The sequence below is a fragment of the Callorhinus ursinus genome, unplaced genomic scaffold (genome assembly GCF_003265705.2).
Source record: "Callorhinus ursinus isolate GAN/ISIS: 27379988/994484 unplaced genomic scaffold, GSC_fseal_2.0 scaffold4, whole genome shotgun sequence".
Classification (NCBI taxonomy): domain Eukaryota; kingdom Metazoa; phylum Chordata; class Mammalia; order Carnivora; family Otariidae; genus Callorhinus; species Callorhinus ursinus.
In genome coordinates this window covers 139,476,012-139,503,046 of record NW_027397066.1, presented here as the reverse complement: position 1 = coordinate 139,503,046, position 27,035 = coordinate 139,476,012, and the positions used below count along the sequence as shown (strand labels likewise).

Here is a 27,035-nt window from a genome sequence, read left to right as displayed (position 1 = left end):
CTCTTATTGGAAAGTGAATAGGCTGCAGCCTAGAAAGTCGTAAAGTACAAAGAATAGGATATCAGACACAAATTAAATGAAAACAAAACTTTCAGACCATGCTTTCATACTCAGATCTCTAATAAATGAGATAGCAGATTTACAACTACTAATTATATTAAAAGTATCCATAACACGGTGCACATTTTGGCAGCACATATACTAAAACTGGAATGATACAGAGATTAGCATGGCCCCTGTGCAAGGATGACAGGGAAATTCGTGAAGCGTTCCATATCTTGTGTAGTTCCCTGGAGTCCTGCCACTCAGGATTAGCACGTGTGCGCACACACACACACACACGCACACACACACACACACACACACACACACACAAGCATCCACAACAGGTATTAACTGATACGAACTCCAGGGCTTTTTCATTTTAATTAAAGAATGATGATTACAGACCTTTTGTCACATTATGGCTCAGAAAACATTATCAATTCAAGATAAATCTGATTCTAGATCTTAAAACAGCACAAGCTGATCTTACCATCTTTAGGGAGAGAAAAGACATTGGGATTTCAAAAGATGCCACAGAATTACAATCCAAAATAGATCCTGTCAGGCTGACATTACTAGGAAGAGATGGAAGATGAAACCGAATAGGATATGAGTTGCTAAGAACCCCAGGAAAAGGAGGAAGATGCCGTCACAACAGGATTCAGGCTATAGAATTCAGCTACAGAACTGGGGTAGCTTTGCTGCAGTAGCTACAGTAGTTACAGGGACAATTCTTTTTCTGCTAAAAGTAAAACCTAGCAGGACTAGCATTTTTCTGAACTATGAAATTGGCACAGTTTAATTTTATAATTTGAATGCCTGGTCTCGTATCTGTTCAAGTGATATTTTACCAAAATACTTGTACCTTATGTCATACTGGGTATGAGTCATAACCTCTTACAATATGTACAAGTAATAGATTATGAACAAGGAGCTATTTAAAAACTATTGTGCGTTCTGCTTTAGTTTCTTAATTTACCTTTTTAGGAGAGAAACTACAGGCTGTATAACTCAACCAGTGCATACAGTCTTTACAATTCTGAATCTGTCTTTACCACTTATAAGTGGAAGAAAGATTTTTGTGTGTGTGATTTTTTTAAGTGACATCTTTAAGGTGTGGAAAGGAAAACAACGTTGTCAACTCGTTTGACTAGAATGAAAATACTTCTCAGAAGTGATAATGAAATGCTTACAAAAGTAAAACTGAGGGGCGCCTGGGTGGCTCAGATGGTTAAGCGTCTGCCTTCGGCTTAGATCATGATCTTCAGATCCTGGGATCAAGTCCCATGTTGGGCTCCCAGCTCAGAGGGGAGTCTCCCTCTGCTTCTCCCCCCTGCTTGCTCTCTCTCTGCCTCTGTATCTCTCTCAAATGAATAATTAAAAAAAAATCTTTAAAAAAAAGTAAAACAGAGGGAATTCATTGCCATCTTATACTACAAGGAATGGTAATCAAACTTCTTCAGGTCAAGTCAGAAATGTGTATCTACACAAAGAAGTACATCAAAAATGTAATGAATGAAAAAAATGGAATAAAGGAAGGTAATAGTGCTAAAAGATGACTGCTGCTTATAGCAATAATAGTAACAATCTATTAATCTGTTTCTAGCATATATAATAGTGAAATATATGACCCTAAAAGCACAAAGAATTAATGAGAGAAGTTGATAATATACTTTTATAAGGGCTATCCCTTTCCCTTCCTGAAAAGGAAGTGGTATATTATTTGAAGATGACCCCAGATTATTTTATTTATTTATTTATTTATTTAAATTGTACTTTATCACATTATGTTAGTCACCATACATCATTAGTTTTTTTTTTTAAGATTTTATTTATTTATTTGACAGAGACACAAAAAGAGAGGGAACACAAGAAGGGGGAGTGGGAGAGGGAGAAGCAGACTTCCCACTGTGCAGGGAGCCTGATGCGGGGCTAGATCCCAGGACCCTGGGATCATGACCTGAGCCAAAGGCAGAGGCTTAACGACTGAGTCACCCAGGCACCCCTACATCATTAGTTTTTGATGTAGTGATCCACGATTCATTGTTTTCGTGTAACACCCAGTGCTCCATGCAATATGTGCCCTCCTTAATACCCATCACCAGGCCAACCTATCCCCCCACCCCCCTCCCCTCTAAAACCCTGTTTGTTTCTCAGAATCCGTGGTCTCTCATGGTTCATCTCCCCCTCTGATATCCCCCCTTCATTTTTCCCTTCCTTCTCCTAATGTCCTCTATGCTATTCTTTATGTTCCACAAATAAGCAAAACCATTTGATAATTGACTTTCTCTGCTTGACTTATTTCACTTAGCATAATCTCCAGTCCCATCCATGTTGATGTAAAAGTGGGGTATTCATCCCTTCTGATGGCTGAGTAATATTCCATTGTATATATGGACCACATCTTCTTTATCCATTCATCTGTTGAAGGGCATCTCGGCTCTTTCCACAGTTTGGCTATTGCGGACATTGCTGCTGTGAACATTGAGGGTGCATATGGCCCTTCTTTTCACTACATCTGTGTCTTTGGGGTAAATACCCAGGAGTGCAATTGCTGGGTCATAGGGTAGCTCTATTTTTAATTTTCTGAGGCACCTCCACACTGTTTTCCAAAGTGACTGTACCAACTTGCATTCCCACCAACAGTGTAAGAGGGTTCCCTTTTCTCCACAACCTCTCCAACATTTGTTGTTTCTTGCCTTGTCAATTTTTGCCATAATAACTGGTGTAAGGTGGTATCTCAATGTGGTTTTGATTTGAATTTCCCTGATGGCTAATGATGATGAACATTTTTCATGTGTCTATTAGCTATTTGTATGTCTTCCTTTGAGAAGTGTCTGTTCATGTCTTCTCCCATTTTTTGACCTGATTATTTGTTTTTTGGGTGTTGAGTTTGAGAAGTTCTTTATAGATCTTGGATACCAGCCCTTTATCTGTAGTGTCATTTGCAAATATCTTCTCCCGTTCTATGGGTTGCCTCTTTGTTTTGTCAACTGTTTCCGTTGCTGTGCAGAAGCTTTTTATCTTGATGAAGTCCCAAAAGTTCATTTTTGCTTTTGTTTCACTAGCCTTTGGAGATGTATCTTGAAAGAAGTTGCTGTGGGTGATGTCAAAGAGGTTACTGCCTATGTTCTCCTCTAGGATTTTGATGGATTCCTGTCTCACATTGAGGTCTTTCATCCATTTTGAGTTTATCTTTGTGTATGGGGTTAGAGAATGGTCGAGTTTCATTCTTTTGTATATAGTTGTCCAATTTTCCCAGCACCATTTATTGAAGAGACTGTCTTTTTAACATTGCAAATTTTTTCCTGCTTTGTCAAAGATTATTTGACCATAGAGTTGAAGGTCCATATCTGGGCTCTCTATTCTGTTCCATTGGTCTATATGTCTGTTTTTGTGCCAGTACCATGCTGTCTTGGTGATCACGGCTTTGTAATATAGCTTGAAATCAGGTAACGTGATGCCCCCAGCTTTGTTTTTCTTTTTCAACATTTCCTTGGCGATTTGGGGTCTTTTCTGATTCCATACAAATTTTAGGATTGTTTGTTCCAGCACTTTGAAAAATGTCATTGCAATTTTGATCGGGATGGCATTGAAGGTATAGATTGCTCTGGGTAGCATAGATATTTAACAATGTTTATTCTTCCGATCCATGAGCATGGAATGTTTTTCCATCTTTTTGTGTTTTCTTCAATTTTTTCATGAGTGTTTATAGAGTATAGATCCTTACCTCTTTGGTTAGGTTTATTCTGAGGTATCTTATGGCTTTGGGTCCTATTGTAAATGGAAACATTTCTCTAAATTCTCTTTCTACAGTTGCATTGTTAGTGTATAAGAAAGCAACTGATTTCTGTGCATTGATTTTATATCCTTCCACATTACTGAATTGCTGTACGAGTTCTAGTAGTTTGGGGGTGGAGTCTTTTAGGTTTTCCAAATAAAGTATCATGTCATCTGCGAATAGAAAGTTTGACTTCTTCTTTGCCAATTTGAATACCTTTTATTTCTTTTTGTTGTCTGATTGCTGTGGTTAGGACTGCTAGTATTATGTTGAACAACAGTGGCGAGAGTGGGCATCCTTGACGTGTTCCTGATCTTAAGGGAAAGGCTCTCAGCTTTTCCCCATTAAGGATGATATTCACTGTGGGTTTTTCATAGTTGGATTTCATGAACTTGAGGGATGTTCCCTGTATCCCTCTGAAGAGTTTTAATCAGGACAGGATGCTGTATTTTGTCAAATGCTTTTTCTGCATCAACTGAGAGGACTGTATGGTTCTTCTCTCTCCTCTTATTAATGTGTTCTATCACATTGATTGATTTGCAAATGTTGAACTACACTTGCATCCCTGGGATAAATCCCACTTGGTCATGGTGGATGATCCTTTTAATGTATTGTTGGATCCTATTAGCTAGGATTTTGTTGAGGATTTTGGAATCCATATTCATCAGGGATATTGGTCTGAAATTCTCCTTTTTGATGGGGTCTTTGCCTGGTTTGGGGATTAAGGTAATGCTGGCCTCCTAGAATGAGTCTGGAAGATTTCCTTCTGTTTCTATTTTTTGAAACAGCTTCAGGAGAATAGGTATTATTTCTATTTTGAATGTTTGGTAGAATTCCCCAGGGAATCCATCAGGCCCTGGACTCTTGTTTTTTGGGAGGTTTTTGATCACTGCTTCAATCTCGTTACTGGGTATTGGCCTTTCAGGTTGTCAACTTCTTCCTGTTTCAGTTTAGGGAGTTTATAGGTTTCCAGAAAGGCATCCATTTCATCCAGTTTGGCAGCTTATTGGCATATAGTTGATAATAACTTTTAATAATTGTTTCTATTTCCTTGGTGTTAGTCGTGTTATCTCTCCTTTCATTCATAATTTTATTAATTTGGGTCCTTTCTCTTTTCTTTTGGATAAGGCTGGCCAGTGGTTTATCGATCTTATTCTTTCAAAGAACCAGCTTCTAGTTTCGTTGATCTGATCTATTGTGTTTCTGGTTTCTAATTCTTTGATATCTGCTCTAATCTTAATTATTTCTCTTCTAATGCATGGTGTAGGCATCGTTTGTTGCTTTTTCTCCAGTTCTTTAAGGTGTAGAGTTAGTTGGTGAATTTGGGATTTTTCTGTTTCTTTGAGTGGGGCTTGGATGGCTATGTATTTCCCCTTTAGGACCACCTTTGCAGTATCCCATAGGTTTTGGACTGATGTGTTTTTGTTCTCATTGATTTCCGTGAATTGTTTAAGTTTTTTGATTTCCTGGTTGACCTAAACATTCTTGAGCAGAGTGGTCTTTAGCTTCCAAGTGTTTGAATTTCGGTCAAATTTTTTCTTGTGATTGAGTTCCAGTTTTAAAGCATTATTGTCTGAGAATATGCAGGGAATAATCTCAATCTTTTGGTATTGCTTGAGACCTGATTTGTGACCCAGTGTGTGGTCTATTCTGGAGAAAGTTCCATATGCACTCGAGAAGAATGAGTATTCCGTTGTTGTAGGGTGGAACGTTCTGTATATATCTATGAAGACCAGCTGGTCCAGTGTGTCATTCAAAGCTCTAGTTTCTTTGTTGATTTTCTGCTTCGATGATCTGTCTACCGTGGAGAGTGGAGTATTGTGGTCTCCTACAATTAATGTATTGTTATCAATATGACTCTTTATTTTGGTTAACAGTTGGCTTATGTAGATGGCTTCTCCCATGTTGGGGGCATAGATATTTACAATTGTTAGATCTTCTTGTTGGATAGACCCTTTAAGAATGATATAGTGTCCTTCTGTGTCTCTAACTACAGACTTTAGTTTAAAATCTAATTTGTCTGATATAAGAATTGCTACCCCAGCTTTCTGTTGAGGTTCATTGGCATGGAAGATGGTCCTCCATCCCTTTCCTTTCAATATGGATGTATCTTTAGGTTCAAAATGAGCCTCTTGTAGACAGCATAAAGATGGGTCCTGCCTTTTAATACAATCCGTCACCCTGTACCATTTTATGGGAGCATTTGGGGCGTTCATGTTGCGAGTGATTATTAAAGGATATGAATTAATGGTTATCATGTTGCCTGTGAAGACCTTGTTTTTATAGATTGTCCCAGTAAATTTCTTTTCTATATCACTCTTGGGGTCTTTCTCCTTTTATAGAAGGCCCCTTAGTATTTCTTGCAGGGCTGGCTTAGTGGTCACATATTCTTTCAGTTTCTGCCCATCTTGGAAGCTCTGCCTCTCTCCATCCATTCTAAATGACAGCCTTGCTGGATAAAGTATTCTTGGCTGCATGTTCTTCTCATTTAGTACTCTGAATATGTCTTGCCAGGCTTTTCTGGCTTGCCAGGTCTCTATGGATAAGTCTGATGTTATTCTGATGTTCCTCCCTCTGTACATAAGGAATCTCTTCCCCCTAACTGCCCTTAAGATGGCTTCCTTGGTTCTAAGATTTGCGAGTTTTACTATTACATGCCAGGATGTTGGCCTGTTTTCCTTGATCTTGGGAGGGGTCCTCTCTGCCTCTAAGACACAAATGTTTGTTTCATTCCCCAGATTAGGTAAGTTCTCAGCTATGATTTGCTCAAATATATCTTCTAGTCCTGTCTCTCCACCCCTTATGGGTTCCAGTAATTCTGACATTGGAATGTTTCATGGTGTCACTTATTTCTCTGATTCTATTTTCATGGATTCTGAGTTGTTTTTCCCTGGCCTCCTCTTTACCCTTTTTTCCTATTAATTGGTCTTCTAGGTCACTAATTCATTCTTCTGCCACACTTACTGTAGCTGTTAGGTTATCTAGATTAGGTTTGGATTTCATTGATAGCATTTTTAAGTCTGTCAATTCAGCTTTTATTTCTGCCCTTAGAGACTATGTTGCCATTAATTGATTTCTCCATTCTAGCTATTGTCTTCACAATTGGCAACCTGAGTTCCATCTCCAACATCTTGGTTATATCTGAATCCATTTGTAAAACTGTGGCATAAGTCAGAGTCTCTGAGTCTTTCCTATTTTGGGGGTTCCTCCTCCTAGTCATTCTGTTGAGAGGTGGTTGAGAGAATGTATAGAGTCCAAATTATTGACCACAACCCAAGCAAGATGCACCTGTTTTCTAGGGACCTTAGGGCTGTTGGCCTCTTGTTTTCCCAGCCTGTCTTCTGTGGGAGGGGCCTACTGCGCTGTTACTCAGGCACCCTGTTTTGGCAGAGTTGTCCTGCCCCCTGTAGTGGGGGATGGGCTCAGTAAAAACCAGTTTTTTGAGGCTTTTGTTCTCTGGCAACATTCCCTGGTGGCTTTCTGCATCTCTTCCATGTGTCAGAGCAGAAGAGACTGTTTCCAACCCTCTGCCTCAGAGCAGAGAGATCACAGCTCACTTCAGTGAGCTCTCCAGGCCACTCTATGTCTGCTTCTGTCTGCGCTGCTAAAAACTTCAGCATCCTGGGTGTGCACCCCTCAGTAGTGCTCCCAGTCCTTGCCTCCAGGTCGGGGCATGTCTCTGCCCTTTGTGCTTCTAAAACCGCCAGCTGCCCCCAGTTCACACATGCAGTCCCACTGCTCCGGGTTTCCACCTGGGGGCTGCCCTCAAGTCCTTTCCCGCATCTCCTGGTGTGCGAGTCTGTGCCTGTCCCTACTGCTCACCAGCGGTATAGGATCCCCATGGCCAGGCTCCCTCCCGCTGCTGTTTATCCTCAGATATCTTCCTGCGGAATAAGGGCTTCTCGCTTCATACCTTAAAACCAACCGCCTGCCAGAGATCCAGATCTATCTTCTCACATCTCAGGCTGATTTCATGGTGTTCAGAGTGGTCTGGTGATATCCAGCTCAATTCCGGGGACTGGTTGGAATAGGGTCCCCTACTCCTCCGCCACCTTTCCCCCCCCCTCAGACCCCAGATTATTTAAAAATGTGTACTGTAAACCACAGGGAGAACAGATTAAACCTAAATCAAGCAGAAGAAAATAATAAAAACTATTATTCTTATTTTTTTGAAAATTGCAAATAAAAAGTTTAATTTCAGAAACTACTAAAACATAGTCAATGCAAATCCAGATTAATAATTTTTTTTAACAAAACAACTTTTCTAAAAGGTCATAGGCCAATGAGTGACTTGTTTCATCCAGAATATTTCATTGGTTTAAAATGAGAAAATGAACGCTTTTCTAGATGTTGAAACAAAAATTCTGAAGACAGATCATGGTTAAAAGAATGACAACTGAAGTTTCATTCTGCTGTCCCTGGGATTCTAAAACACTCCAGTGATGGCTGAATCTTCCTTATTACATATATATTTTTTAAAAAATTAAACACCTAAGGCTATTCTTACAACTGCAAAATAACGCTCTCCTCTCTGTTGATGAACCATCTCTTCTAAAAAGAATTTTATACATAATTTGATCAAATTGGGATCAGTGGGGTCAGTGGTTCCTGGTGTCAAAACAGTAGGTCTGAGGCTCAAGGCGTCCTCAGCAGGACTGCTGTGAATGGGCCCCTGGCACACGGGCTCATCAGCAGGTGTCTGGAGATCAAGGTCGGGGCCGCTGTGTTGTGAGTCGACCACGTAAAACCTGAAGGCAGAAGCACGGACGCGGAATGCTCTCTTTACCAAATCACTAGATAGTGGACATTCCAGGACACATCTAAGTTTAGTTTCATCTTCAAATGCCACACCTTTGTTGCAGTAAATGGTTATGTTCCAGAATATTCTCTATACTCGACATACTTTAGAGCCTGTGGTTATAAACTGCTCAGCCAGGATGGCTTGAACTCCACCTCCTATTTACAGATTTCATTAAACAGCCACAAAAGCTGTTGTGTTGAATTAAAGCAGCTTTTAACTAAAATACAGTACCTGATTTGTGGTTTTTACATAATGGAATAAAAAGCTTTCAGAATAAAATTGTTTACATCTCCTCTGGCATTCTGGTAAAACAAATTACTAACCCCCAACTTTAAAAAAACTTTAGTTATGAATGAAACCCTAATCATACATAATAATCGCAAGACAGGCTCTTCCCAGTGGGTCTGTGGGAAGCCTGCAGTGATGCCAGGCCAGCAGGACTGGGAGTAAAGTGCCTGGGTAGCTCAGATGGTTAAGTGTCTGCCTTCCACTGGGGTCATGATGGCAGGGTCCTGGGATCAAGCCCCACATTGGGCTCTCTGCTCAGCGGGGAATCGGCTTTTACCTTTCCTTCTTCCTCTGTCCTTGCTCTCTTAAATAAAAAAAATCTTTTAAAAAAAGGTTATTTTTTAAAAAACTATTTTGAATAGATCAATAAAGGTGAAAGGGACCAATAAAGGTTAAAATTAGAAACAATGGGAGAACATCAACAACCCAAAGCTGATTTTTTGAAAAGATAAAATCAAGAGGTAATAAATTAGTAACCGGCACAAATAGACTAGCTTAGTTTGGGATTTCAAATGCATGCCATTTCCATTATTCTACTGCCTTACTTTGGGTGATGGGGACGGTTTAGAAAGGGGACAACTGGGAACAAGCCTGATGATGTAGAGGAAATGGACAAAAGATTATTACAGAGATGGTTTCATGGGGCCCCATGTTGGTGGAGGAATATTAAGGAACCAGAAACTGGCAGAGACAGAGCAGGGCAGAGGTACTGGAAGAACACTATTGATTTTTCAATCAAGAAATTCTTGTGATTCTATGCTTTTGCATTGTGGCTGGTTTTCTCAGCTAGGGAAGCCACTGAGCTTGGCTTTAGAGAACAGTGAAGGGGGAAATGCTGAGCTGTGACTGGCTGCCGGGTTTGGGACTCCCGATTGCTCATTGGAATTATTGTTAATGGGCAAAGGCTTAATTGTATTTCAAAAGCCACCACTTGTGAGATGTAACACTGAAACGCAAAGCAAGACAGTTTTTTTTTTTTGTCTTTTCTGCTTGGAATGAAACATCAATGTTTTATTCATAATAAACTCACACACGAAACCTAGAATGTGACTACTACTTACCATTCCCACTGGTCCAAGCACCATTCTCTCTCTCCTGGATTATTCCAATAGCCTCCTAATTTGTCTTCTTGGTTCTAAACTTGCCCCCTACAGGATATCCTCAACAGAACGGCCAGAGTGATCCTTTTAAAACATAAATGTCCTGCTTTTCTGCTCAAACACACCAATGACTTCCCATCTCATTTAGTGGCCCTTAGAATTTGTCCCAGACATACTATTCAGGCCCCTGCTCTTTTGATCTTATTTCCTATCATTCTCCTACTTACTTACTGTGCCCTAGCCACTCTGAATTCCTTGCTATTCCTACAGGCCATTTACAATTTTTCCTTATGGCTTTGCACCTGCTATTCCTTCTGCTCTGTCAAATGAATAAAATCTTTAAAATAAAATGCATCAACAGAAACAATGTGCTAAAGCATGACTTTAATCAATACTGTATAGTGTATACAGAGTATAGTATACTGTATACAGTTAGTCAGTTTCCCTAATTAGAAATTCACATCCAAGGATTGTCAGGTGGCATTCTAATGTGAAACTCAAGCTCCAAGTGCTACAACATCGCTTCTGTTATCTTAGTCTTTTTTTTTTTTTTTAGGTTTCAGCATTTTTTTTTTTTTTTAAGTATTTCTTTATTTGACAGAGAGACAGTGAGAGGAGGAACAGAAGCAGGGGGTGGGTAGGGAGAAGCAGGCTTCCCACGGAGCAGGGAGCCCAATGCAGGGCTAGATCCCAGGGTCCCGGGATCATGATCTAAGCTGATGGCAAACGCCAATGACTGAGCCACCCAGGCACCCCAGCATTTGGTATAGGCACTTTGGAAAATAGTTTGGAGGTTCCTCAAAAAAGTTAAAAATAGAGCTACCTATGACCCAGCAATTGCACTCCTGGGTATTTACCCCAAAGACACAGATGTAGTGAAAAGAAGGGGCACATGCACCCCAGTGTTCACAGCAGCAATGTCTGCAATAGCCAAACTGTGGAAAGAGCCAGAGATGCCCTTCAACAGATGAATAAAGAAGATGTGGTCCATATATACAATGGAATATTACTCAGCCATCAGAAAGGATGAATACCCAACTTTTACATCAACATGGATGGGACTGGAGGAGATTATGCTAAGTGAAATAAGTCAAGCAGAGAAAGTCAATTATCATATGGTTTCACTTATTTGTGGAACATAAGGAATTGCATGGAGGACATTAGGGGAGAAGGAAGGGAAAAATGAAGGGTGGGAATCAGAGGGGGAAGACGAACCATGAGACACTATGGACTCCGAGAAACAACCTGAGGGTTTTAGAGGGGAGAGGGGGTGGGGGGATAGGTTGGTCCAGTGACGGGTATTGAGGAGGGCACATATTGCATGGAGCACTGGGTGTTATATGCAAACAATGAATCATGGAACACTACATCAAAAACTAATGATGTACTGTGTGGTGACAAACATAATAAAAAAAATGCTAACAATATATAATTGGAAATTATTTCAAAACCAGAAACTGATAAACTTTTAAATATCAGGATAAAGATACTTTCAAATTTGAAAGTCTCGAAAAGGGGTGCCTGGCTGTCTCAGTCAGTGGAGCATGCAACTCGATCTTGAGGTTGTGAATTTAAGCCGTATGTTGGGTATGGAAGTTACTTAAAAGTAAAATATTTTTTAAAAAATATTTTATTTATTTATTTGACAGAAAGCACAAGCAGGGGGAATGGCAGGCAGAGGAAGAGGTTGCTGCCTGTGTTCTCCTCTAGAATTTTGATGGATTCCTGTCTCACATTTAGGTGTTTCATCCATTTTCAGTCTATTTTTGTGTGTGATGTAAGGAAATGGTCCAGTTTCATTCTTCTGCATGTGGCTGTCCTATTTTCCCAGCACCATTTGTTGAACAGACTGTTTTTCCGTTGGCCATTCTTTCCTGCTTTGTCCAAGATTAGTTGACCATGGAGTTGAGGGTCCATTTCTTTTTTTTTTTTTTAAGATTTTATTTATTTATTTGAGAGAGAGAGAATGAGAGAGAGAGAGCCTGTGAGGGAAGAGGGTCAGAGGGAGAAGCAGACTCCCTGCTGAGCAGGGAGCCCAATGTGGGACTCGATCCCGGGACCCCAGGATCATGACCTGAGCCGAAGGCAGTCGCTTAACCAACTGAGCCACCCAGGTGCCCCTGAGGGTCCATTTCTGGGCTCTCTTACCATACTGTCTGGATTACAGCTTTGTAATAGAGGTTAAAGTCCAGAATTGTGATGTCACTAGCTTTGTTTTTCCTTTTCAACATTCCTCTGGCTATTTGGGGTCTTTTCTGGTTCCATACAAATTTTAGGATTATTTGTTCCAGCTCTGTGAAAAAAGTTGATGGTATTTTGATAGGGACTGCATTGAATGTGTACATTGCCCTAGGTAGCATAGACATGTTAACAATATTTGTTCTTCCAATCCATGATCATGGAACATTTTTCCATTTCTTTGTATCTTCCTCAATTTCTTTCATGAGTGTTCTATTTCTGAGTACAGATCCTTTGCTTCTGGTTAGGTTCATTCCTAAGTATCTTATGGTTTTGGGTGCAACTGTAAATGGGATCAACTCCTTAATTTTTCTTTCTTCTGTCTCATTAAAACCACGTTTTTTTTTAAAGTAAACTCTACCCTCAATGTGGGGCTCAAACTCACAACCTGAGATCAAGAGTTGCATGCAATACTGGCTGAGCCAGCCAAGTACCCTATAACCACATTTTATAGAAGCTGCTGAAACTAAGATAAAATCATTCTGGTTGTTTAAAGGAAAAAGTAAAACTAAAACAAAACAAAAACAAAAAGCTAACAACAAAAACCACAACAGAATTGTTGAGACTAGATTCACTGGCTTAGTTTTGTCCACTACCTGAAACAAACAAAAAAATTAAGAGTTTTACAGTAATTCATCATTCAGAATCTGTTACTGTACAGATTTTAAGAGGTTTTGAGTCAGTTCCAGTGTAGAAATAAGGCCAAAGTGTTTCTGTAAAGTAATAGTTAAAAATATAGAGAAGGGATCTATCACTCAAATTGTAAAAGGAAACCTCACACAATTCACAGTCTAAAAAAATGCCAATCTTTCTAGGTATTACTTTTGGCAGAAGATTAGTTTTTTTAGGACCCAATGCAATATAATTACTCTGACTACATCGTCCAACACCCCATAGTCCATCCTGCACTAAAATTGGTTGATTCTGATTCTTTCTCCTTCTGGGAAGAGAGTCTTTACAGACACCCACGATCCATTCAGGCTTGTCTTTTACTTCCACCTCCCAATACTGTCTGCCAGAATTATAACCCCTAGAACCCAGGACAGCTGGGCAGAGATAAAACCTCCTTGGGTTATGAGTTAAGTTATGCCTTTTATTTACATATTGCACAGTTTTTCTGTCTTCTGAGACAATAAGCTTACGATGTGCTGTTTCAGGATCTAGAATTATATGCACTTGAAATCTGTTGATAATTTTATTTAGGCCAGAATATTGTGGAGCAAGATGGTAACCATATTCTTTTAACTGGAATGAAAAAGGTTCAGGGGACTTTAAGGTTTTATATCTATAGTAGATACTTTCAACATCTGTCAGTAATTCCAGCTCTGACTTCATATATTTGCCCTCTATCTCCTTTGATAGATGTTTTAATGTGGAAAGATGATTTGAAAATGTTGTTAGGTTTTCATTTAGCTTTGTTAAAATATTCATTTCTTCATCTTGTAATTGCCGTAGAACAATCTCTTGCTCATTTTTGAGAAACAACAAAATTTGCTCAAATTCAGACTTTATTTCTTCTCTCCTACATTGTACCTTCTTTTTCAGTTCCAATGATTTTCTGCTTTGCATAGTTATCACCTTTTCAACTTGTTCTACTCTCTCCTTCCATGGTTCAATGCAATTCTGCAATCTTTTCCTGTGATAGGGAGCAGCTTTCTCTATGGGCCAAATATAGTGATCCTGGTGATCAGCGGAGAAACTACACTGTGGACATAAAACTTCTAGGTCCTTCTGACAGAAGAAGGTCAAAATCTGATTATGTTTTTCACACATAAGCTTCTCTTCCTTCCTCTTCCTCTTGCTTCTTCTTATCTGTAGTAGTTTAGCAATTTCAATCAGATTGCCCAGCTGGGGATTGTTTGCAAATTTCCTTTCTGGAGAGCAGTAACGGCAAAAGGGGCAGGGGAAAGTATCATTTAGATTCTTCCAGAACATACTGATGCAGGAGTGACAGAAGTTATGCCCACAGTTGATGGTCACTGGCTCTTTCAAGTAGTCCAGACAGATGGGACAGCTAGCCCCTGTCTGGAGGTCTGCCAGGGCTGTCACAAACTCCATTGAGCTGTGAACAAAGATGGTGGGTAAGGTAGTATGTCCTTTAGTAAAGCCTGGCTCTCTACCACACAAGACCCAGAGAACAGTGGATGATCTCCTCCCAGACCTTGAAAACTGACCAGCTTTCAGTTTCACTAGATTGGCATGTTGATGAGAGCCTATACAAACCTGTTTATTTCTCTGCCCCTTAGCTCTAGATTCTGTTGCCAAGAATAGTCCACAGGCTGTAGTCTACTGCATACTAGAACGTATCTGCTGGGCTGCTGTTCTTCCCACTTGATGTAGAGTCAGGCATGATTTTCCTGTTCAAGCAAGTAGCTGTACGTCCAAGATAAGGAATCTTTCCTATGGGTGAGAAAAAACATTAAGTTAAAAATATGCCACAATCATCAGTGTATTAAAACATTCACACAAGACTCATCAATAAATGCTAAAATCATTGTGTAGAGGTTCTTGAAACAAGAATTCATAGTTATAAAGATTCACTCATCTCACATTTCAACAACAAAAAACCTGGAAGATATCCTTGCAAAAAAGTATTCCATCTCAAACCAATCGTAAGAAAGCAAGTAGTCTAACTTAAATTATGGGGCATTCTACAAGATAATCGGTATGTGTTCTTCAAAATGTAAATGTCATGAAAAACAAACATAAAAAAAGTTTCAGAAATATGACAAATATAATGTGCAATACCTGATTGAATTTGGGATCTTAAAATTAAAAGGTAAACAACTAAAAGAACATTTCTCGGACAAATGGGAGAATTTTAGTTATGGACTACATATCATATTAAATTGTGTTTATCATATTAATTTACCATAGGTAAGAGGTAAAACATCCTGTTCTTAGGCGATATATACTTTGGGGGTGGGGACACCATCTTGATGGCTGCAACTTAACTTTCAGAAGGTTCAATAATTTTAAGATGTGTGGCAAAAAGTTAAAAATTGGTGCATCTAAGCAAAAGGTTTATCTAAGTATATTGTGCATCCTTTCAATTTTTCTATAGGTTTGAAATGTTCGAAATAAACAGGGAGAGGGGAGCCTGGGTGGCTTAGCTGGTTAAGCATCTGTCTTTGATCTCAGGGTCCTGAGACGGAGCCCCATGTCGGGCTCCCTCCCTCTGCTGTTCCCCTGCTTGTACTCTCTTGCTGGTACTCTCAAACAAATAAAATCTTGCACATGGCTCCCCCGCGCCGTTTCCTGTTTAAGATGGCGTCTCCCGCAGCAATGCCGGCCCGGAAAGTTCTGCGAGACCTGGTACTCCGGCCCCGCTGCTGGCGGCCAGGTCCCAGGCAGTTCAGTTAACCCCCCGAAGATGGCTAAACCTGCAGGAGTACCAGAGCAAGAAACTGATGTCGGACCCCGGAGTCAGAGTTCAAAGATTCTTTGTAGCAGACACTGCAAAGGAAGCTCTGGAGGCTGCTAAGAAACTAAGTGGCCCTGTGCTTATGCTGAGGGGTGAAAAAGGAAGATGGCGCCTGCGGGCTCCCCTGTTCCCAAAGGGGTCTCTCCACAAATGCTGCCCCTTTGGGACATGCTCTGAAATGAGGAATTAACCTCCCCACTGTGTACCCCAGCCATCCATTGTTATGAATCTGCAATCAGGAGTGCAAAGAAGCAAGCATGGGAGTGTGGCCCATCAGAGGTTGAAGCAGTGTCTGCTTTCTAGGAGTAATGGCAGTGTCTTCGTGAGATGGGTGGTTCCTGTGGTGAGATCTGATTGTGTTCCTGGCTCCTGTTAGACCCCTTTGATGCCTTCCTATTTTCTGTGACCAATTCTCCCACCTCCTTGGTGCACCCCCCCAATACCTTTTCTGTGATTTACTTCATGTTTATTTCAGCTAGAGTTAATTTTTGTTGCTTTCTGCCAGGAACTCTAACTCATCCAAACAAAAAGTGCTTAGCATAGGTCCTGGGACATAATAAATGCTCAATAAATATTATTGTTACTCAATAAATAAATAAATAAATAAATAAATAAATAAATTAAATCTTACCAAAAAAAAAAAAGGGAGAAAATTTCCTGGCTTGTTTTTAAGATACCCAGCACACCCAATTTTAAGCAAATCAAATTCCTCCAAGTTTGTGAGCCATTTTATCATCAGTACAGTATTCTCTCCTTTCTTCCCACACTAAGACACTTTCTCCACTTTTGTGCTTCCTCTCCCTTCCCTCATAATCCAAAGACAGTGAGAACAGAAATAGAAGCATGGTTTTGACATCTGAAATTGGTTTTGTCCTGGTGACCTAGCAAGTTCTTTCACTACAGACTTACTCTTCCTACAAGCAAAATAGGAAAAATGTAATAATTCTAGAAAGCCTCCATTTTTAAATTATTCCCAAACTCAAGGACTGACTCAGTGTCTTGGGCCTGCAGAACAGCTATCACAGCAACATGCTATGGAAGGCAATGTTTCACAACGTAAGGACTAAAGGTAAAAGTCTATTAGGTTTGGGACGCCTGGGCGGCCCAGTTGGTTAAGCGTCTGCCTTCAGCTTGGGTCATGATGCCAGGGTCCAGGGATTGAGTCCCATGTTAGGCTCCCTGCTCAGCGGGGAGCCTGCATCTCCCTCTGCCTGCCTCTCTCCCTCCCTTTGTCTCTCGCTCGCTCGCTTTCTGACAAAATAAATAAATAAAATCTTAAAAAAAAAAAAAGAAGTCTATTAGGTTTGAATCCTGGTTCAGCTACTTAGTGTATACTTCCGGAAAACCCACGTAACTTTTTTGAATCTCCTTTCTTTGACCCATAAAATGGGGATTATAACCCTTTTTATTTATTGATTTATTTAATTTTTAAAAAAGATTTTATTTAATTATTTAGACAGAAAGAGAGAGAGAGCACAAGCAGGGGGAGTGGCAGGCAGAGGGAGAGGGAGAAGCAGGCTCTCCGCTGAGCAGGGAGCCTGATGCAGGCCTCTATCTCAGGACTCTGGGATTATGATCTGAGCCAAAGGCAGTTGCTTAACTGACTGAGCCACCCAGGCACCCCTATAACCCCTTTTTAAATAAGGAGATCACATAAATGGCAGCCAACATGTCCACTGTTCTTGGTCAATAAGTGATTTTATTAAATATTTTATTTTTTAAGTTATCTCCACACCCAACGTGGGGCTCGAACCTACAACCTCGAGATTAAAAGTCATATGCTCTATCGACTGAGCCAGCCAGGTGCTGCAGCTTTCTATTTTACATGTGTTTGAATCTGGATCCAAATATGGCCCACATATTACATTTACTTATTAGCACCCTTAAATACCTTTCAATCTAGAATAGTGTCTTCTGCCTCTACCTTTGTCCTGGTGGGCTATCCTAAGTTCTACATTTTACCTACTGCTTCTTGATATATAATTTAACTTATCCCTCATACCTTCACTTTTTAAACTTATTAAATCTTTCCTCTCAGTTAAACCTGTCAGTAACTCACCAAAAGACAAGACAAAGTACTCCCCTTAGCTTACCATTCAGAGCCCTTCATACCTCACTCAGTATCTTCATCTTCAACTGGCTTGTGGTCCCCTAAAGTAGTTGGTCTTTTATTTTTTTAAGACAGAGATGTTGGGGGGCGCCTGGGTGCCTCAGTTGGTTAAGCGACTGCCTTCGGCTCAGGTCATGATCCTGGAGTCCCGGGATCGAGTCCCACATCGGGTTCCCTGCTCGGCGGGGAGTCTGCTTCTCCCTCTGACCCTCTTCCCTCTCGTGCTCTCTATCTCTCATTCTCTCTCTCTCAAATAAATAAATAAAATCTTTAAAAAAAATAAATAAAACAGAGATGTTGGGGCGCCTGGGTGGCTCAGTCATTAAGTGTTTGCCTTCAGCTCAGGTCATGATCTCAGGGTCCTGGGATCGAGCCCTGCATTGGGCTCCCTGATCAGCCAAGAGCCTGCTTCTCCCTCTCCCACTCCCCCTGCTTGTGTTCCCTCTCTTGCTGTCTCTGTCAAATAAATAAATAAAATCTTAAAAAATGAAAAAAAAATAAAACAAAGATGTTATGTTCTCCTTCCTGCACAAACCACTCACTGCTTACATTACCTTTTCCTCCCTTCTTTCCTTGGGACTCAGTTATGCTCCTTTGGGAGAGTCTGACCAAGACAAGTTTTCTCTAGGATGGTTTATTATGTGTCAGGCACTAAGCTAAGGGTCTTTCATGTAGTTGCTGATTCAATTAAACTCTCCAAGCAACCCTAAAATTAGGAGCTATTATCCTCAATTAGAGTGGTAAAAAATGAATCTACAATAATTTGAGTACACTTATACATTGCATTAATTGGCATGATAATCACAAAACTGTACTGCTCCTTCTTTGTACTCCTACAGCATCCTATGCATCCCTCTACATCTATTTCAAAGCAACTTATATTTTTCTTTTTAAAGATTTTATTTATTTGACAGAGAGAGAGAGCACAAGTAGGCAGACAGGCAGGCAGGCAGAGAGGGAGAGGGAGAAGCAGGCTCCCTGCTGAGCATGGAGCCCCATGTGGGGCTCTATCCCAGGATGCTAGGATCATGACCTGAGCTGAAGGCAGATGCTTAACCGACTGAGCCACCAGGCGCCCCAATTTTTCATATTTGATATATTCACAGCTTTTCACATTTGATAGCATATTCCAAACATTTTTAGGAGGAAAGACAGGGATTTATTGATTCTAGCACTGTAACAGCAAAAACATAACACAAATTGAGAGGCAGCAATACCTGATAGAACTGGGTCTTCATTCAAGTCTGCCACTTAACTAGCTATATACCCTTGGTCAAATTAATTTCTCTGAGCTTCAGCTTTCTTTTCACAAAGTGAGAAATAATACTCTCTCCCATTGTAATTATTAAACAAGAAAATAAAATTAAAGCACACGTCACAGTGCCTGCCATTTAACACAGGTACAATAAAAAGTATTATAAGGTATCTCATAAATCTCAAAGGTTCTTAGAAATCTAGCTGAAATCACATACTACATTACACATACAGGCACATCTTATGTTATGGTGCTTCACAGGATTGTACTTTTCAGATACTGAGTTTGTGGGGTTTTTTTGTTTTGTGTAACAAATTGTAGGTTCAATACTTCAGTGAAGGAAGTAACTGCAGTTCTGGTGGAAACAGCAAGAGAACTAGAGTTAGCAGTAAAGCCTGAGATGGAACTGAATTGTTGCAATCTCATGATCAAACTTGAAACCATGACGACTTCGTTGCTGCTTAGGGACAAGAAGAAAAAAGTGGTTTCTTGAGATGGAATCTACTCCTGGTAAAGATGCTCTGAAGATTGTTGAAATGGCAACAAGGATTTAGAATATGCCATAAACTCAGCTGACAAAGCAGCAGCAAGGTTTGGGGACATACTCCCAATTTTGAAAGAATTTCTACTGTGGCTAAAATGCTATCAAACAGCATCACATGCAACAGAGAAATCATTCATGAAAGGAAAAGTCAAAGTGCCAATCTCTGTTGTCTCATTTTAAGAAATTGCCACAGCCACCTCAACCTTCAGCTACCACCACCCTGATCAGTCAGCAGCCATCAAATAGAAGCAAGATCTCCACCAGCAAAAAGATTACAACTACTGAGCCTTTCCAACCAGGGCCCGGCAGAATGGCTCCCGCGAAGAAGGGTGGCGAGAAGAAGGGCCATTCTGCCATCAATGAAGTAGTGACCAGAGAATACACCATCAACATTCACAAGCCCATCCATGGAGCAGATTTCAAGAAGCGTGCCCCTCGGGCACTCAAAGAGATCCGGAAATTTGCCATGAAGGAGATGGGAACTCCAGATGTGCGCATTGACACCAGGCTCAACAAAGCTGTTTGGGCCAAAGGAATAAGGAATGTTCCATACCGTATCCATGTGCGGTTGTCCAGAAAATGTAACGAGGATGAAGATTCACCAAACAAGCTCTACACACTGGTTACCTATGTACCTGTCACCACTTTCAAAAATCTACAGACAGTTAATGTGGATGAGAACTAATCGCTGATTGTCAAATAAAGGTATAAAACTGCAAAAAAAAAAAAAAAGATTACAACTACTGAAAGCTCAAATAATGGTTAGCATTTTTAGCAATAAATTATTTTTTAAAGTATGTACATTGATTTTTTTTTAGACATAAGGCTATTGCACACTTAATAGACTAAAGTATAGGGTAAACATAACTTTTATATGCACTGGGAAACAAAATTCATTTGACTTACTTTATGACAGTGGTCTGGAACTGATCCCACAGTAGCTCTGAGCTGTGTGTTTGTGTAGGCACTTACATATAAAAAGTACTGATATTAAATCTCAAAGTTGCTATGTCTCATATAGTTGCTAAGTCCTTCATGACTGGTAAAGGCATTAACTTTCACCAGGCTCCCTATAATAATGTGATGTAGGAAATTTTCTTACACAAATTTTGGAGGCACAGGAGAGGAGTTTCAGAATTTTAAAATACACCTTTAATTTTATGTTAAAATACATTCAACTTGTAATGAATTCCAGTAACACAGAACTACATAAAATAAAAGCATAGTCTCTACTCTTTTTACTTGCCTACACTATGTTATTATAGCTAATGACTAAGGCTTCAGTGACTTCCAATTCCTGTTTAATACTTTCAAAATGGAGGGCACCTGAGTGGCTCAACCGGTTAAGTGTCTGCCTTCAGCTCAGGTCATGATCCCAGGGTCCTGGGATAGAGACCCACATCAGGCTCCTTGCTCAGTGGGGAGCCTGCTTCTCCCTCTGCCTGCTGTTCCCCCTGCTTGTGCTCACTCTCTTGCTCTCTAGGTAATAAATAAAATCTTTAAAAAAAAAAACTTTCAAAATGAGTACTTTGTTTTAATTTAAGTAATTTCTACACCCCACGTGGGGCTCAAACTCACAACTCCCAGATCAAGAATCGCAGGCTCCTCAGACTGAACCAGCCAGGCACCCCCAAAACGGGTACTTCTGAGTATGCTAAACAAGATGTGGAGTGCGTAGGATTCGGGATGAGGCTGCATAGAATGGTCAGAGATTAGAAAACTGGGGCTGAAGGAAGTTTTAAGAATCTTGCCCAGTGTAACAGTAAATTGCAAAGCATAATGGGAAAACAAAAATCAAGAAAAAAATACAAAACTTTTTAAAAATTTTTTAAAGATTTTATTTATTTATTTGAGAGAGAGAGAATGAGAGATAGAGAGCATGAGGGAAGAGGGTCAGAGGGAGAAGCAGACTCCCTGCTGAGTAGGGAGCCTGATGTGGGACTCCATCCCGAGACGCCAGGATCATGACCTGAGCCGAAGGCAGTCGCTTAACCAACTGAGCCACCCAGGCGCCCAAAAATACAAAACTTTTTTTAAAAAGTATGTGCAAAAAAAGGACTCAGTAGAGTTCAAGGAACATAAAATAGGTACTCACTCCAGGTATCATTGTGCCCCACTTATTACAAGTGCACACACTGGTCAGTTTTCACTACTTTTCAGAATAAAGCCATTTACAGACTATAAAGTTAACAGAACCCGTTTTGTAGGCACTGCTACCACCCTAGTTAAACTATCCATTTCTCTCTTCCCACTATAGTATGAGCCCCTTTTCTACTCCATAATGGTGCCTCCAATCAATTCCCTAACTCTGCAGCTATATTGATCTTTCCAAATACAAATATAATCCTTTTATCTTCCACTTAAAACATTCCACTAGTCCTTTATTATTTTAAGAAAGTAGCTCTCAAACCTTAGATTGCATCATGTTTACCCATACATACATCTTGGTAAAAGACTACTGGGCCATTCCCAGTTTCTGATTCAGTTGGTGTGTTGTATTTCTAAGTTCCCAGGTGATGTTGCTGGTCAAGGGACCATAGTTTGTGAACCACTGCTTTAAGAAAAATAAAGCTTTAAAGACCCATCAAGATCTGGTCCTAGCCTGTTTGCCTAGCTCCCCATTGAATCATACATCATAGTTCTGATTTGATTTTACAATTGTTTTTGCAATTCCTTAGCTGGTATGTCTGACTCTTTCTGTCAGACTGTAAGCTTCTTGGTGGGAATGTGTCTCCCGCTTTATTCTTATCCTTGGGCATATAATGGGTGCTCAAACAGTATTAAATGAATAAATAGAACCTGTGGTAGATTCCTAGCTCTGTTTCAACCCCTATCACCTTGAATGACTCTTAACATGCCTGAGCCTAAACCAGCTCATCTGCAAAGTTGTAATGATAATTCCTAATTGTAATACCTTTGTGAGGGTTAAAGGATATTTCACTTGGCCAGGAGGTGTAGGCAATGTGGAGTAGTGGGTTCTCCAATGGTGGCTACCACTCCATTCTCTTCCCACCTTTCCCTCCTCTCTTCCATCAAACATAGACAGTAATTCTTTGGTGATAACCTAGCAATTCCGCAATTCTCGTTCAAACCAAAATCTTGAAACTTTAATTAAATCAGGCCCACCATTCCCATTCTGTATTCCACAGGTCTGAGACTAAGAAGCTGTAGTTTTCACAAGATCCTCGCCACAGCTGAGGAGACCCAGTCGTGGACAAGCTGTGACCCCGAGGTCTGGCGCCCAGTAGATGCTGAGGAAGCCCCTGCTCAGCTGAGCCTCACGACACCCCACTTGGCTTACCTGGAACCGATGACTCACTCAGCCCCTCTCGGTCCAGCAACACGGTGGCCCCAGAGCCTGACTCAGTGCAGAACAGAAACGCCCAAGTCCGATGAACGGGGGGTTCCCGGCAGAAGTGAACCCATGACCCTTGCAGCGATTGGCTGTCCCTCCGGAAGTGGGTAGGTAATCACCTGCGCATGCTCAATGACTCTGAGGGGCCGAGGAGACGGGGAAAAGCTCTTGAGCTAGCTGAGGGTGTTTCCTTCAGTCATCAAGCCGTTGTTGTCATCAACTGATTTTTTCCCGGTGGCAACCTTTTACATAGTCTTACTATTTTTATTCCTATGCGCAATTTGCGGATCACAGTAAGATTGCAGGTTGGTTTTTTAAAAAAAGAACACCTTCCTCCTCTCAGACACTAAGGGAAGGGAGAGTTCTGGGTCACTTTGGGATCGTGGGTGAGGAGATAGTAAGCTTTAAATGAAAGAGAAACGGTCACCTTAATGGATCAATTTGCATCTCAGTGGGTTAGTGGGTGGGTCTGCCCCACCCTGTAGAACTATGCCCCACCTCAACTCTGGCTCACCCAAGGCTCCTCTATTTACGGTGAAATGTAAGGAATGAATTTGAGTTACTTGGACAGGTCTTTAAGGCTAAAGGAAGAGCCAGTGAGAAAGGCTGGTAATTCTAAAGAACTTGGTAAATGAAGGATCATGTACCCTTCGCTGGCACCTCAAGGGGAAGTAGGGAGGGGTAATCCCCACGCGCAATGTGGGGCTTGAACTCATGGCCCAGAAATGCCCTGCTGACTGAACCACCCAGGCGCCCCTGCCAATGAAGCATTTTAAACCCTTAACGTGATATAATAAAATTTGAATTTTGAAAGGATGATTGGCTACAATTCAGCGACTTAAGAGATCTGGGAAGTGGTGAGTCAACGGTGGGAAGTAAAATACAGGCGTGAATTAGAGATTCCTCACGAGATATTGTTAGTTGTGCTTCCTAAAACTTTTGAATTGCTCGTGGCAACAGCTTCCCCTCTTTTCCTTTGTTCTTTTACTGTGGGGTGAGTATATGGATTTAATTTAGATACCGTGAGATACAAAATTTGTCATTTCCTATCATAGTTCATGACATAAAAAATTACTTATGACAGGAAACCCCATCAGTATGACACTGAAATCCTGAAAGGCTGACCATGCTTTGTAGGGTACATCACAATCCAACCAGATGGGGTCAGCCTACCTGCTATATGCTAATTAAGAAGTTGACTGTTATGCACTGGATTCTTCTGAACTCATTGCTTTTAAGAATTATTATCATTTAACATCCAACAAGACTAGTTCAGAAGCAGTCTGGCCTTCACCCTTAGTCCTCCTGTGTAACAACTGAAACTCCTCCTAGTTTATCAGTGATCTAGTTTCTCAGCCAAGGATTATTTTTCATGTTTATTACTCTCTGAGATGCTTTGTAATCCTGGTCTCTGGCTGCTCTATCTTGTTTTAGCAAGTTGCTGTTCCTCTCCCTGCCCTTCATGCAGATAAATAAAGGCCTGCAAGGGCACATGACAAAGTTTTAATATGTAGTATGAAACATATATATATGTATGTGGGTATGTATGGGTACACATATGTGTATTTATGTGCTTCTGCATGTAGAGAGGAAAAAGAGTGACGGTTAAAGTCTGGCTTTGGAACCAGGCTCCCAGGAATTGAAAACCAAGCACTGCTCTGTTAACCTTGGGCAGGTTATCTTTTTGTACCTGTTTTTCATGTAGTAAACAGAAAAAGGGGGCGGGGCAGTAACAATATGCAGAGGGTAAGATGGAGTCACTCATGTCAAGTAGGGGCCTGTGTCAGGCAATGACACGAACAGGGGTACTGCAGCTACCAGAGATCACTGAGACCAGCAGCAGCTGATGACACCCCAGAACTGATAAGCAGAAGCAAAGGAGGTCTGCAGGGGCCCAAGACTAAATTTCTTCAAAGGGGAGGACTTGGGCAGCAAACTGTCAAGACTTTTCAGACATGACCCCTCTCTGTCTGACCACTGAAAAAAGGCAGCTGCCACCAAAGGTTCTGCCCGACTGATATCGGAACAGAACCGAGATCCTTCGCTGCTTGAATATCAGAAGCAGTGAGTGCCCAGAGCTGACCGGGACCATACCCAGGCCTTTACCTCAACTGCGCACCCACAGACTGACTTCCTGTGTGGTTTGTTAACTTCCTACCCTCTGTGTTCACAATCTTGTTTGTTGTGTGATTTGTGTACAGCTTTGTGTGCCGTGTAGGTAGACAAGTTAATCACATGGTGAAATGTCATTGAGTTTGGAATCCTGAGCCTGCTTTATAATTATGTTAACCTTGCTTTATGACTAAATAAAGTGGACATTGTGGAAAGTCACAACTCATGTGTGCGCCTTCATAGCATGATCATGACACAGTACAACTTCTTGGAGTACTAAATGAGATTTTATGAGCTAAAGCACTAGTGTCTGACATGGCAAATGTAGTGTTAAAACACACACACGCTATCTATAAATTCATCTGAAAATGCTTATTTCTGTTTCCCTGAGAGCAGAAATGAGACTTAGAGGCAGCAGGTATAAGTGGTCCATTTTGTTTCCTATCATTTGTAAAGCTTTTTTTTCTTTGAACTAAATGTCTTTATTGGGGAAAGCCTGGATTACAATGCACTTAAGACTTGGCATTGGGGCCCTTCATCTTGCCAAGGTGGGCACAACATTGACAAAGTGCCCACTTTGTACTGCATCCGCCGCTTTGTCAGTACAACTGGCACTATTCTCCTGCTTGGCCACCTTGGGAGTCTGCCCTCTTACTTTCCCAGCGCGGGCCAGGGAACTGTGGACTTTACCTCCCAAGGATGGGACTGGCTACTTCCAGGGTGGTCAGAGCCTCCACTCCACACTGACCGAGGGTAACCTCAGCCTCTAGGGACAGGCCTGCCAGAAGATCGATTTTATCTTCTGGAGTGATACCCTCCAGTGAGGCTACATGAACCTTCACCTGGGCAACAGTCTCCTGGCCAGTCATCTCCAGGGTGTGTCGCTCTTGGGCGCGGACAAAAAGCTGCACGTCCACATGCCTGAACTGCGTGCACGCAGCTGCTACCTTCAAGATGGAGTTGAGAAAGAGCTGTATCATTTGTAAAGCTTAAAAAACAAAAACAAAAACAAAAAAACAAAACCCAAAACTAAGCTAAAATCTATGGGCCTTTTTCCCTTTTAAAGAGAAAAAGTCAAGCCCCTTTGATACATTTTTAGAATAGTTTGAAATATTCTGCTTAAAGATAAAAGGAAGAATTTTATTTTATGCAGGTGCTCTTTTTCCCTTTAAAAAATAGTTAAAGCAAAGAGAATGATTTCCAAGTTTCAGTTTCCTCATCTAAAAATGGGTGAGCACCTGTGTGGCTCAGTTGGTTAAGTGTCCCCCTTTGGCTCAGATCTCCCCTGCTTGTGCTTTCTCTCTCTGTCAAATAAACAGATAGATAGATAGATAGATAGATAAAAATGGGCAAAATAATGCTTAATCCATTAGGGTTATGTGGAAACTACTTTGCAAAAGGCTGAGTCCCTTCTTTTCTCCCTCCCTCCCTCCCTCCCCTCCCTTCCTTTTCAGCAAGTGCACTTTTATTTTTAATTTTTTTAAAGATTTATTTTAGAGAGAGAAAACGTGCATAAGAGGAGTGGTGCAGAGGAAGAGGGACAGAGAGAAAAGCTCAAGTATATTCCTCACCAAGAGGGGAGCCTGATGGCAGGGCTCATTCCACAATCCTGAGATCACGACCTGAGCTGAAATCATCAAGAGTCCGATGCTTAATTGACTGAGCCACTGAGGTGCCCCTCAAGTGTACTTTTTAAATTAAACAGTAAACCTAAGTAATATATGTATTTTTTTCTATAGAGAGGGGGGAGGCAAGTAGGGGTAGGGAGAGAGGGAATCTTATGCAGGCTTCAGGCCCAGTGCAGAGCTTGATCTCACGACCCTGAGATCATGACCTAAGCTAAAATCAAGAGTCGGACGCTTAACCGACTGAGCCACTCAGGCGCCCCCCACTAAATATTTAAAAAAAAAAAAAAAAGAGGCTCAGACACACTAAAAACAGAACTCCAAAAATCACAACATGGACAATAACAATCATCCACA

General features: G+C 40.9%; 2 protein-coding genes, 1 non-coding gene and 1 pseudogene across 4 annotated transcripts; 2 read left to right on the top strand and 2 right to left on the bottom strand.

Annotated features, from left to right (window-relative positions):
• The first annotated feature begins 177 nt into the window (after window positions 1-177).
• On the top strand, window positions 178-281 carry LOC112826290 (U6 spliceosomal RNA). The gene has a single exon (XR_003208900.2). It is a non-coding gene; the product is annotated as a U6 spliceosomal RNA (small nuclear RNA).
• A 12,385-nt stretch (window positions 282-12,666) lies between these two features.
• Window positions 12,667-23,184, bottom strand: LOC112825768 (tripartite motif-containing protein 60-like). 2 transcript variants are annotated; one of them, XM_073891232.1, is made up of 2 exons: window positions 22,888-23,184; window positions 12,667-14,653 (listed from the first exon to the last, which is right to left on the bottom strand). In XM_073891232.1, the coding sequence occupies exon 2, from the start codon at window positions 14,309-14,311 to the stop codon at window positions 12,890-12,892; it is 1,422 nt and encodes a 473-aa protein (XP_073747333.1). In that variant the 5' UTR covers window positions 14,312-14,653; window positions 22,888-23,184; the 3' UTR covers window positions 12,667-12,889. The 2 variants fall into 2 exon arrangements, with proteins under 2 accessions (XP_073747333.1, XP_025729705.1); XM_025873920.2 differs by lacking the exon at window positions 22,888-23,184 and adding an exon at window positions 20,140-20,242.
• LOC112825918 (large ribosomal subunit protein eL31-like) lies at window positions 19,897-20,310 on the top strand. The gene has a single exon (XM_073891233.1). It carries the CDS (start codon window positions 19,897-19,899, stop codon window positions 20,269-20,271), a length of 375 nt encoding a protein of 124 aa, XP_073747334.1. The 3' UTR covers window positions 20,272-20,310.
• A 2,381-nt stretch (window positions 23,185-25,565) lies between the features above and the next one.
• Window positions 25,566-26,033, bottom strand: LOC141372552 (ubiquitin-like FUBI-ribosomal protein eS30 fusion protein; annotated as a pseudogene).
• Window positions 26,034-27,035: the final 1,002 nt, after the last annotated feature.

Coding starts and splice junctions, on each gene's coding strand:
- LOC112825768 (XM_073891232.1), bottom strand. CDS start 14,311: ATGGAGTTTGTGACAGCCCTGGCAGACCTCCAGACAGGGGCTAGCTGT.
- LOC112825918 (XM_073891233.1), top strand. CDS start 19,897: ATGGCTCCCGCGAAGAAGGGTGGCGAGAAGAAGGGCCATTCTGCCATC.